The following is a 12,250-nucleotide window of genomic DNA, read 5'->3' on the forward strand; positions in this document are numbered from 1 at the left end:
AAGTGATTTCTTTTTTAATACACATGTACACACATAATGAGTGCAACTACACATATTTGTTGCTGCAATTAAAAATAATAAAAAAAATATTTGGTAAGAGATACATACATGCAGTGAGGAGGATGCCAAAGTTATAGGCCTCTATCACAAAACAACAATACACTAGAAGCTGTAAAGGCAGAAAACAACCATTCTTGGAGTTTCTTGTTCTTCATTACAATCTAGGCTCCAGGTTTCAGGATGACAGGTGAAGAGTCATATGATTGATTACCTGCTTGCTCCTCATCGACATCTACAGGGATGACTGCCTGATTGTGAGCAGGTGTGTCATTTCCACTCTCAGCCACCACCTCTCCATCTTCTTGCACCATGTCTTCCATCTCATTCAATGCTTAAATAAAGAGAGTCAAAATAAATGCCAAAAGGAACATAAAAAAAGCACAATGGCAGGCAAAACTGTGGCAGCTGTGAGGACTCAACAGAGTCATTGATCATTAGTCCACTCTGGAAAAAGAGCCTATAACTATGCTTTAATATAGACATATTAACAACAAGTTCCGATAATTTATAGAAGAGGAAATCATAGACGAAAAAAGATCACTTGGTGAAGGAAGTACACCACTGGAAATTGAAAGTAGGAAGAAAGTGGCACAGTTAAAAAGAAAGTACCAATGTTGCTCCCAGAAGATGTTACCAAGTATAGCTGTTTGATCTGTCCCTTCTAAGCCATTTGCTTGAAGATGGTGGAAGCCAGCTATTAGAAGACCTATGATCGCCTTATAAGCAACGAATCTCATGGTATCTGCCAGCTATATCAGGATATACTGTGCAGGAAAGCTCAAATTGTACCTTTCTCTTCCTCCTTTTTAGAGGTTAAGTTATCATTTATTGGCTAATATGTAATGAGGATTATTAATATACTAAGTACCTTTTTAAACATTTTAACATCATTTAAATGGTTGATGTGCTTCAAAGTCTTCAATATTATTCTCACTGGCAATCAACAAATAAGAACATGTGATTTTATTCTCCTTATTCTACAGTGTAAATTTCATGAAAATTTCAGACATCATTTATTATACCTTCTTAAGGTAAAAATGGTCACTTTCCAAAGGATTGTAAATAAAATGGCACTTGGCTTCATCAGCTTTTTACAAAATTAAATCCTAACCTTTTCAGTCAATATTCCAGACACTCTATCTAGTCCCTTCTTCCCAAGCACCTGACTGATCTCAATTTGAGTCAGGACAATACCAGTGCTAATCCTTCATATTTAATATGTGATTTCAAAATAAAAGGTACCCTGAACTCTGTACTGAAAAAAAAAAAAAAAAAAAAAAAAACAACCTATGGCCTTGTAACTTCCCAGTGTAAATGCCCAATACATACCCTCTAAACACAACTGGGTTTACAAGATTGGGTAGTTCTGCATTTTATCTGCTGTAATAGCTTCCAAGAATGGGCTATGCTGTCAAAAGTTCCGATCTTTATGTGTACCTTGTCTAATGACATTTGGAACAAAAGGACAATATCTGACTTCACATCCTCTTCTCTCATCACTAGTACCTGCTGGCTCTGCACTTTTGTTATCTTTTGGGGTGAGTGCCAGGGGAGAGATTTAACCCCAAGTTTGAAATGTCTAAGAGAACTCATGTGGAAAGAAGAAAATATGAAAGTAGACACAGCTGCATTTAGTTAATATAGAAAGGTCAAGCCTGGAAATGAACATGTAAAATGTAACAGCAAAAAGTTGGCCCAAATGCCATGAATCTAAGAGAAAACATGTAAAGGAAAAAAAAAAGAGATCAAAGGGCTGGGGATGTGGCTCAGTGGTAGAGTGCTCACCTAGCATGCATGAGGCACTGGGTTAGATGCTCAGCACCACATAAAAATAAAATAAATACATTGTGTCCACCTAAAACTGAAAAATAAATATTAAAAATAAAAAGATCAAGGTCAAGAGTGTAATAGAGAAGGTGGTGCAAACAAAGGAAAGACATGTCAAATCAAGTAGGGTAAAATCATAAAAATAGTTCCAAAGCTGCCAAGAGACAAAAGCATCTCAAGGTAGAAGTAGGCAACAATGTGCAATACTGCTCAGATGCCAAACAAAATAAAAGTAGAGAAATGACCACCAGATTTGATAAAACAGTAGTGGTGACTCTGATAAGAGCCAAAACAGTTCTATAGAGAAAATGTAAAGAGAAATAAATGGCTTAAGACAATGCCTATCGGTGAGTCTTTGGTCAGGACTAGTACATTCACAGTTTGCCTTCATTACATAAGCAGTTACCTAACATTAGGGAATCCTGTATCTCATTAATTATTGGGTCTACCACAGTTTACAAAGGGGTAACAACAAAAAGATGTCTAGAAAAAATTCCTTTTTGAATTCTTATGGGTCAACTGGGAAATAGAAATAGCTGTTAAGGAAATAATCTCACTCCATGCTCACTCACCAATAGAGGGGCAAGATGGAGCCTGTTAACACATGGGTTGGAATGCAACAGATGTTCAGTAAATATTTAAAAAGTTTCAATTTCAATTTCAATTACATAATTGAAACCCAATAAGTCTTTATTAGCTAAAGTACTTAATTTGCTAGGTGGTAGTGACCACTTATTGATTAAAGGTATGTGAAAGATGCCAATTTATCTAGCACACATAGTTATTTATTTTTTTGAGTTCTCAGAATATCCAAAAATGTCTTCTACATTTATGCTAAATGTACTTATCCATTGGTCAGGGAGATATTAAAGAGAGGCTCCTTTGCCTAAATATTGAAAGTTTTATCTTAGTTAAACCAAGCATAAAATGCTATCAGTATATCCTAACCCCTATGGCACCAACCAGTCCTTCCCATTCTGTTAGTATTCTCTTAGATTCTGCAGATAGGGCCAGATTTGAAAACAGATAAATAGAAAAAATTCAACCTCCACCACCCATCTTCCTTATTAGCTAGCTCCCCTCAATGTGGAAAGTGACAAATTGAAACAGGGGATAAAAAGGAAAGGGATGGAGTCAAAGGAAAAATCATTTCTATCTGAAGCTCACAAAAGATCTGGGTTACCGTCGGCTGCAAACTGCTGCTCCCCTGGCTGCAGGTCTTGCCGAAAATCATTCTCCTCATCGGAGTCATCTGGGTGATGGTGATTATTGTCATGGATGTTGGCATTGTTGTTTTGGGCATTATTATCATTGTCATTATTGGAGTTCTGGTTGCTAACAAGGGCTGAGGAAACCCCAATTCCTGTGCCTGCACTCAGACCAACTCGAGCACAGCCCTAAGGCAAAACCAAATCACATGTTTATCAATTTGGGTTAATATACAACACTTCACTTCTAATATGCCTTCATTTCATCTTTATGTAAGTACTAGCATTTAGGTAGCATTCATTTATGAAATGCTTTCACATATGCATAAAAGACCTCATTTAAGGCTCACAACACTTCAAACAAGATAAAGCATTCCTAGACTGATTGAAAGGACAAGGTATACAATGGGACATTTGTACTATAGCCTAGGAGCGGAGCAGTTAAGTGGTAGAGCATTCTGACTTCAAATCTTGAGTTTCCCCCACTGTACTGCACTGTTTCAATAGCAGAACTGTAACCATTAGTAACTGACAGGGGAGAACAGAATTTGTTGGAGGATTATGTTTATATTACTGTGAAAAGTATAGAGTTCTGTTAAGCAGTTTTAAAATAACAACTGAGCAACTTCAGATTTCCCAGGATATGAAACTTAATAGAAGAGATAGCAGCAAAGTAAAACATTTCCAAAATAAGTTCTTAATCCTTTAGACTTTGCATTCTTGATTTAATCTCCCAACAAATACCTCTAAATAATAAAACCTATCTTAGCCTAAATTTCTAGCCTCTCTTTACCTTTAGTTCATACAACTGATAGAAATAGCTTACACTGATTTTTTTTCTTTCCTTTCTCCAGACACACTTAATATTCAACGAGAAGAACAGTAATAGGCCATACATTATTATAAATTTTATGCCTTCTTTGAGGCTGACAGTGAAAAGTAACAACAGAAGGGCATTTTATTAAAAAGGTTTAAAAGAAAAATTCACAAGTTATTCTATTTTTTTCCTTGAGTATTAAAATAAATACATAAAAACCCTTAATTTAAAAGATGCTTATTTGGGGGCTGAGGTTATGGCTCAGTGATAGAGCACTGAGGCACGGGGCTCAATTAACAACAAAAAGAAAAAAAATTTTTAAAAAGGTGCTTACTTTGGGTGGTTCACGAAACATTTGGTCTAGTGAAATAAATTCCAGGCTAGGCAACAATTCAATAAATTGGCCAAAGGAGTCCAGCTTCAAAGCATGGCACCGGACAAGGTTGATATCAACCAATCGAGTCCATCTTGAGTGGTCTGTTGAAGAAATGACAGGACAAGAGAGAATTTAAGTAACTTTTCCCATTATTGATGAATTTTGTGAGAGGTCACAAAGACTTTCAAATTCTTTTCCAACTTTTCCCTTATTTCATGATCCCTAAAATACGAGAACTCTATTATCATGATGTTCCTGCACCTAATTCTGTTTTGAGAACTTGATGGCCTGGTATTAACTTGAAGCCAAGTCAACCCCAATTTAATTGTGACCCACTTAACAATCTACATGCATTTCAACGATAGGACACTAAAGGACACTAAATAAGGAAATCATGGCACATTTGTTTAACAGAATATCATGCAGCTATTTCTAAAGACTGAAAAAGAGCTGAAAATGCTTGCTCATATGGATAGCTCTCTGAATTATACTTAATGCAAAAAATAAGGTAGAGGACAATGTATACATAGTAAGATCCTTTTGTATACATAAGTCATTTTCTAAAACTTTACACATATAGGCTGTAATATGTACAAACTAACTTGCCCAGAAGCATATATAAGAAACTGTTGATGATGGTTACCTTGAGAAGAGGTGACTTTTCATTTTGTACCTTTCTGTACTGTTTGAAATTTATCAAGTGCATATATTACTTTTATTTTTTAAGTGTTAACAGAAGTTCTGAGTGATGGGATTATAGGCCATTTTTTTGTTTTGTTTTGTTTTCTTCTTTATACTCTTCTGTATTTAAGAAAACAAACAAACCAAAAACCCAATAAATGTTATTTTTTTAAAGTGATCTATACTTGCTATATCCTAAAGTTCATATTCCCAATAACTTCTTGATCCAGCTGGGCCATTGACAGAATTTAACTTCTGGCAGGTGCATACAAGTTGTTCTAGTGAACACTCTCTGAAGAGGCCACCCCAAAACAGGCTTGACAGTAGCTTTGTGAGAAGACACAGATCCCTGCAAGGTGACTGACTCCACAGAAGAGGAGGAGGCTTTTTTCTAAGTGTCAGTGAGGTACTTTGTTTGCTTAAAGTTGATTTCACAAGAAAAACTTTCTCTAGCTCTAAATTTATTTAAAGGTTTGTGAATTTAGGTATTTAAGAAGGGCATCTAAAATAACAAGTAGTAGCATACTTTCAGAAAGGAAAATGAATTCCTGCCATCAGAAAAAAATATATGGAAAAGTCACTCTTCTGCAGACAGGGGAGCAGAGGTCTGAAATAAGAATAGGATTTCTACTCAACAAAAAATTTGACCTCAGGTTGATGATGTCACCTAATTATAGTTTTTAGCTATACACACCTACTTTGTCCTTTCAAATGATGTGCCATTTTGAAAGTAATTTAGAGAAAAAAAAACTATAACATCCTAGGTTATCATTTGTAACTTTACTTTTATGTGTGTCAACCAAAGAAGTGCATTTAAAGATTAGGTAACTTGAATTTATAACCTGAACAGTGCAAATTTCAAGGAAAAGAACTTAGAAAGTTTAAAGAAGCATTGAATATATTTGCAACTCAATTATCAAAGGTTCCCAGATCTTGAATATACAATTCATATAAATTTTTTACATTAGGAATATAATCATAAAGAGAACAAAGTCACATATTATTTCACTTATCAATATAGCATTTCTAAGCCTACAGTACCTGAGATCCAATTGAATGGGTTATGTAGATGAGGGCAATTGTAAATTGCCAGATACTTGATACAGGAAAACACTTCATTGACTGCCTTCATCCCTATATCAGTGATGATGCCAGGATTTTCTACCACATCAGCCAAACCATATTTCACCAAATCTGCATTAGCCATTCTGCCTAGAGAGAGAGAAATTTCAGACAAAGTTAAAATTCTTGAAAATGTCATGGACTGCTGCTAGTTTTGTATCTCAGCCTTCAGTGTGACTGGTCTCCATCATTCTGTTTCATACTTTCATCATCAGGTTTGGATTCAGGTATAACTTTAAATTAGCTATTCTGAGCATATGGTAGCCTTTCTTATACGAAACAAGAATTTAGATTTTACAATTCAAGGGTAGGTAGTTAAAAAAAATCTTAAATTGTTTAGAAGACAAACAGAGCAAAAATTCTTAAAGTACAACTGTATTGGTTCATACCATTGTGAAGTTTTTTAAGTTTTATTGTAACAAGGGAAATAAAGTCCTAAAACTGAAATTCCCTCAAATTGTAAGAATTATGTTTGTGGAATGTGGTGAATACATGTGTTGAGAATGAAAAACTCTTGAGAATTTGGTTTCAGTTTAAGAGCCCACAGCACTGTTAGTAAATATCTACATATTCCCTGAAGTGGACTTCTAACTCAGGACACATTTCTGGGCTCTAGTTACTATGGTCTGAGTCACAAACAAGCAGGGGCGGGTGTAAATAAAAAAAGATTCTCCATCCTAGATCATACCACTTGTAATCACACCTCATGCCTTGCCTTTTTATCACCATTTCTTCCATCTGCCTTCTTTTCACTCTCTAAGATGGCTCACATGACTTGAGAGCTCCTTGAAGGACAAATGGGACTGTTTAGTTAGTTCAGTTATATCTTCAGTGTTCAACACTGTGCTGGGGATCTAAGAGCTGAATAAATGCTTCCCCAAGTCCTTATGGTCAACTGACTCTCAGCCCAAAGAAAACTCTTGCAGTGGTGAAGCCACTTTGAGTATTAAAAAACGGTTTATACCTTTTGCTTGGAATATGCTTACTCCAAACTCTTCCTATTTTGCTTTCATACAGTTTACATTCTCTCCTACTAGTGGCCAACTTTGGTATCTGCTGGCATTTCTTAAAAATTTCACTTTAATCCATTCTTTGTAATTTAGTCAAACATTAACCTCCTCATAAGGATCTTATTCCTGCCCTTTAGACTTGAAATAAAATTTACCTTTTTCCTTAAGATGGCGTAAATCTTGAACAGACACTGTTCCCAAGTAGTATGTACATAAATGCTACAACCTAACAAGACATGTCACGCCTTCAGTCCTTTACCATTACCACCCTCTCCTACTCATGAGGTTTCCTGCTTACCACAATTCCTCCAAATCCTAATAATACTACCTGCAATTCATTTATGTTTTTTCTTCTCTCTCTCCAGCTCAAAAGGACAGCTAAAAGTAAAAGCTACACTTACTAAATATGGCCTAGGCAGCAGATTGTTGTAAACGTATATACCATTTTTTTTTTTCATTAATTTCTCAGAGCTACTCTTATATCCCATTTTAATGAAAAAAAAAACATGGATTTAAGTAACTTGATGAGGTTCCATGATTAATAACTGGCAGGTCCTAATTCCATCTGTCTTCCAGCCCTAGGACTCAAGATAATGTTCCTTCGTAAGTATTTACTGAGTTTTACATCCTTATCATCTTCATATGGAGCTCTGAGTTAACAAACCCATGTAAACAAAGAACCTTCTCTACTATTCATCTTTGGGTCAATGATTTTTCTCCCACACCATCATCAGGATCTCAACCCATGTCAGCAAGTCACCTATCCCAGCCATTTCTCTTTATTACTGATACACAGCATTCCCTTTTCTTGTCATTCATACATGTTAGGGGAGAAAGGTGAGATTTTTAGATTTTTGTCAGAGACAGTGGCTCAGGGTTTACAGAGGCTACAATGCCCTGCACCCCTTGAAGAGATGTTTCAAAAAATTATCGAGAAGGGGAAGATGAAGTAAATGAGAATGGGTGAGCTCTGATCTCTTCTCCAGTAACTATCTGAAACAGAGAACCCTAGGCATTCTTTGGTAGAACAGAAGTCAGCAGGTACATAGAAGAAAGAGCTGAACTGTAGTGAGGAAGAAGAAAATGGCTTATAAAAAGGTTAACACTAAGAGACTGCTAAATATGAAAGAGATTATGAAATAAGTCATATTGAAAAGCATTAGATAATGGTAGACAAGCAGGTAAAGTGATTTCATGCTATTAAAAATTTGTGATTAGGGGGAAAGAAACACTACAGGGAAACAACTGATTATCTGGATAATAAACATGTACCTATCTCCTGAAGCCCACACACATACCACTCAAAGATAACTCTTCAGGAGACCTATAGGTGGCCACCCTGAGGGTACAAAATTTTTCAAGTTTTGAGCTTTTGAAAAAACAGAAAACAAATTTTACAGAATTATTAATGCCTAAGTTAATTTGTAAGTTACTTCACAGATACTGTGAAAATATAGGGAATACTACCTACATTGTTCATAAACAAAAGTACTTCATATCAAATACATAAATTTTTTATGAAACTGCTCTTAGCATTTTAAAGCTGTTTTGGAAAAGGCTGATGCTTTCAAAGCTACACAGATTTAATGTGATGCCTGTATTAAATTGGCTACAAAAGGATAACAGGATGTTTTTAAATAATCTGCAAATAAACTAATGAGAACTGCCACATTGAAACAACCAAATGACAAAAAAGCCAAACCAAAACAGAAAAAGAAAGGAAAAAACACCTCGAACTACTACTTTGATATATATTACAAGTAAAAAATGAGAAGTCATGTTTTTGATCTGCACTGTCCTGATCAGAGAAATTAAGCCTTCTTATGTTCTTCTATAATGCAATAGATTAAAAGAAAAAATACCATCTGGTATGACTGAGAGTCCAAGAATTGTTGCTAATTACATGGAGAAGAAACTAATCCTGTAAAACTAAACATATGTTGGGTGGTGGAAATTTTTTTTACATGTTTTATTAATATCATATGGAAAAAAGTTTGAATAATGAATTGACTGACACACATTTGAACTCAAAGGAATGATTTCCCAACTGTAGCATACTAAAAAAATGCTGTGAACAAGCAAACAGCAATTATCATTAAATGAATACTGACCATTATGTGTTCACACTATCTGGAAAATCCAGAACCACAGAAGGCTTATTATGGAAATGAAGAGTATGGGCAGGGAATGGGACCTCGTCTGAGAGGACCATCAAAAGCTTTAAGAATCGTGGCAGATCGAATTCAACAAATGGAACCAAGGATGACATTCTGTGAAAAAAATGAAGCAGAATGGAAAAGAAACTTGGGCAATAAAGTGGAGACAATATATAATCTAGATACAGATCATTTTGGTGTACTGTTAATCACCACATTTTCAATAATATGCTAACATCTGAGACAATATGGAAGAAAAATCACTGATATTTTGAGTTAAAAGTTTCTTTTTTAAGAAATTAAAGTGCCTAAGATTTTAAGTTATATCAAAAAAACTTGGCACATCCCTATTCAGATTTTCCAGTAAGTTTCCTACAGGAATCCTAGGGAATAAAGTGAGAGAAGTCTTACTCTGCAGCAAAAACTCATCTACATATCCAAGATGAAGGGTTTCAAACTGGGGAAACTCCAATTCTGCCATCTTTAAGGCAGAAAAGACACCATCTTTGGTTAGAGAGGGCTGGATCCGAACTTCATGTAACCTAGAAAGAAACGATCAAGAGATGTTTCTATTATAAGAGTACTTGCAAAGTTTAAGGGCATCTGAGGCAGTATATTACACTATACATTACACAACAATGAACTATACACTTTCTATGTGATTTCTTAAGCCTAATTACAGTAACAGTTTGCACATAGTGCTGGTATTTCTTTAACAGTTTTTTTTTTTTTTTCTTATGCTGCTAGCTGTTACTGTTCCATTTATATGTAGTACTCTAGCAGACAACAATACCTACTTAAATTTAGAAACATTATACTAATATTTTAATCAATATTCCATTGATGAAAAGTGAACATGTTATAAAATGAAGAGTAGTTAATTCAAGTTAAAGGAAATATAAAATTAAAAGCAAAAGTAGATATCTGAAAAATAGAAAACAGTAAATGTAGTATAAAGTGATATAAGATGTGACTTAAAACATGAAGATTTTATTTCAAAAGCCAATTTCAAACTGATTTCTGGATAGCAGATATTATTACCAAATAAATAATTCAGAAAACCATCCTCAGATTGAGATGATGGTTCTGAGAGGGCTTCAGACACCAGAGTTTCAGTGCCAACTTCTGTTGGACTCAGGTACTTCAAGATAAGTTAACTGTTCTACTCGATATGAGACCATTACACCACACCCTCCCAGAGCTGGCTGGGTCTGGATTAACCAGTCAACAGTTCTAAAATTAAGGCTAAACTAAGGGATAATTTCAGCTAAAATTAAGGGATAATCATCTGTTATATTAATAACTTCTTATATACAAGGCATTATTACACTTCATACACAATGCATACATTCATATCCCACTACCACCAAAAACAGAAAAAACATAATTCTAAGACAAAAAACACAAAGGGAAGGAAACACACCTACGGGCAGCAGTGATGATGAGGTAACCGAGATCTACTTCAAGAGCATTTTTGCAAGCTCCCAAAACAATAGTGTGCAAATTTCTAAAACCACCTAGTTAAAGGAGAAAAAGCACAAAATAAGCATTTCTTTTGACACAGTACTTTCAGTAAAGCTTTTGTACAAATATTACACAATAATTAATCATTTTTTTATATTCAAATTAGTATCTCAACATAAATTACAACTTTGTTCCCTAAAAAGAAATGAAAACATACTCATTCTAAGAAGATACATCTGAAAACTGATGGCATCTGAAAACTCCAAATAATTTAAACTGAGTAAGAATTTTAAGAAACCTACAAGCTCATGAGGTAAGAAGTAACTTTGACATTTTCTGTTTGAATTTTCAATATCTAATATATCAAGGAATAAGACCCCTTCAACTGTTTTTCATGTTTTTAAAACGTATCAACATACCAAAAAAAAAAAGGGGAGGGGGTGGGTTGGGAACACAAATTATTGTGTAGCTCAATGATTTATCTATTTTGAACTCTTATAAATAAAATCAGCAAGTATGTACACTTTTTGGTCTGGTTTCTTTAACTAAATATTTTGTTCATGAAAGTTATCTCTTGCCAGTAGCTATGGGTTAGTTCACTAGTATCGCTGCATAGTATTCTATGGCCATATTGTAATTACCCATTTTACTGCTACAAGGAATTTGAGTTGTTAGGAACAGTGGTTCTAAGAACAATCTTGTAAATATCTTCTGATGAACAAGTGAATACATTTCTGTTGGGTTTAAAGCCAGGAATACAACTGTTGTTATGTGTATGATCAATGTTACTAGAAATTGCCAAACAGTATATGTTATAAAGTAGCTGTATCAATTTACACTTTCATCAGCTATATATATGAAAGGCCCTGTTACAGTAACAATACTACTTTTTTTTTTTTTTTTTTTTAGTGTGAGCTACATTGTGGTTTTAATTTGCATTTCTCTAACTTTCAGTGTAATTTACCACTTTTTCATGTTTACAGATAGATTCAGTGTAAAGGATTTTCTACTCAAGTCTTTTCTCATTTCTTTCCTATTGAGCTACTCACCTTTTTCTTATTAATTTCAGGACTTCCTTATTTATTCTCAATACAAATCCATTATCTGTGCTCTGTATTGTGATAAGCTTTTCCCAATAGATAGCTTAGCTTTGTACTCTTAATCATGCCTTTGATACAAAAAAATTTTAATCTAAATTTGGTCCAGATCAACTTTCTTTTAATGGTATGTGCTTTGTGGTATCCTGTTTAAGAAATCTTTGCCTACTGAAGTTAAGTATGACACTCTAAAAAATATAAGTTTTGGCTTTTCACATTCAGTTCTATGATCTATATGGAATTACAGAAGTACCAACTTCCTGGGCAAATAAGAGGGAGGGTCATCCTCAAATACTAACTAGAAGTATACTTCTCTTTCAGAAGCTTTATATATAAGCTCAGCTTTTGACATCTCTCTCCGGGACTTTTCTCTAGTGAATGGACTATGGACTTCTTTTCCCTTCTGAATTTTACCCTAATAATTTTAACCAT

At 34.6% G+C, this 12,250-nt stretch overlaps 1 protein-coding gene across 5 annotated transcripts in view; it reads right to left on the minus strand.

Annotated features, from left to right (window-relative positions):
* Positions 1-12,250, minus strand: part of Fbxo38 (F-box protein 38) — a 50,800-nt gene that overhangs the window by 16,030 nt on the left and 22,520 nt on the right. For all 5 annotated transcript variants that reach the window (XM_027949313.3, XM_027949311.3, XM_071612259.1 and 2 more), the window contains exons 8-13: positions 10,681-10,774; positions 9,669-9,799; positions 6,011-6,181; positions 4,247-4,389; positions 3,071-3,284; positions 272-391 (exon numbers count right to left, since the gene is read on the minus strand). In XM_027949313.3, the coding sequence (XP_027805114.1) occupies positions 272-391; positions 3,071-3,284; positions 4,247-4,389; positions 6,011-6,181; positions 9,669-9,799; positions 10,681-10,774 (873 nt within the window). The remainder of the gene's footprint in view (positions 1-271; positions 392-3,070; positions 3,285-4,246; positions 4,390-6,010; positions 6,182-9,668; positions 9,800-10,680; positions 10,775-12,250) is intronic.

The sequence above is a fragment of the Marmota flaviventris genome, chromosome 5 (genome assembly GCF_047511675.1).
Source record: "Marmota flaviventris isolate mMarFla1 chromosome 5, mMarFla1.hap1, whole genome shotgun sequence".
NCBI classification, from domain to species: Eukaryota; Metazoa; Chordata; class Mammalia; order Rodentia; family Sciuridae; genus Marmota; species Marmota flaviventris.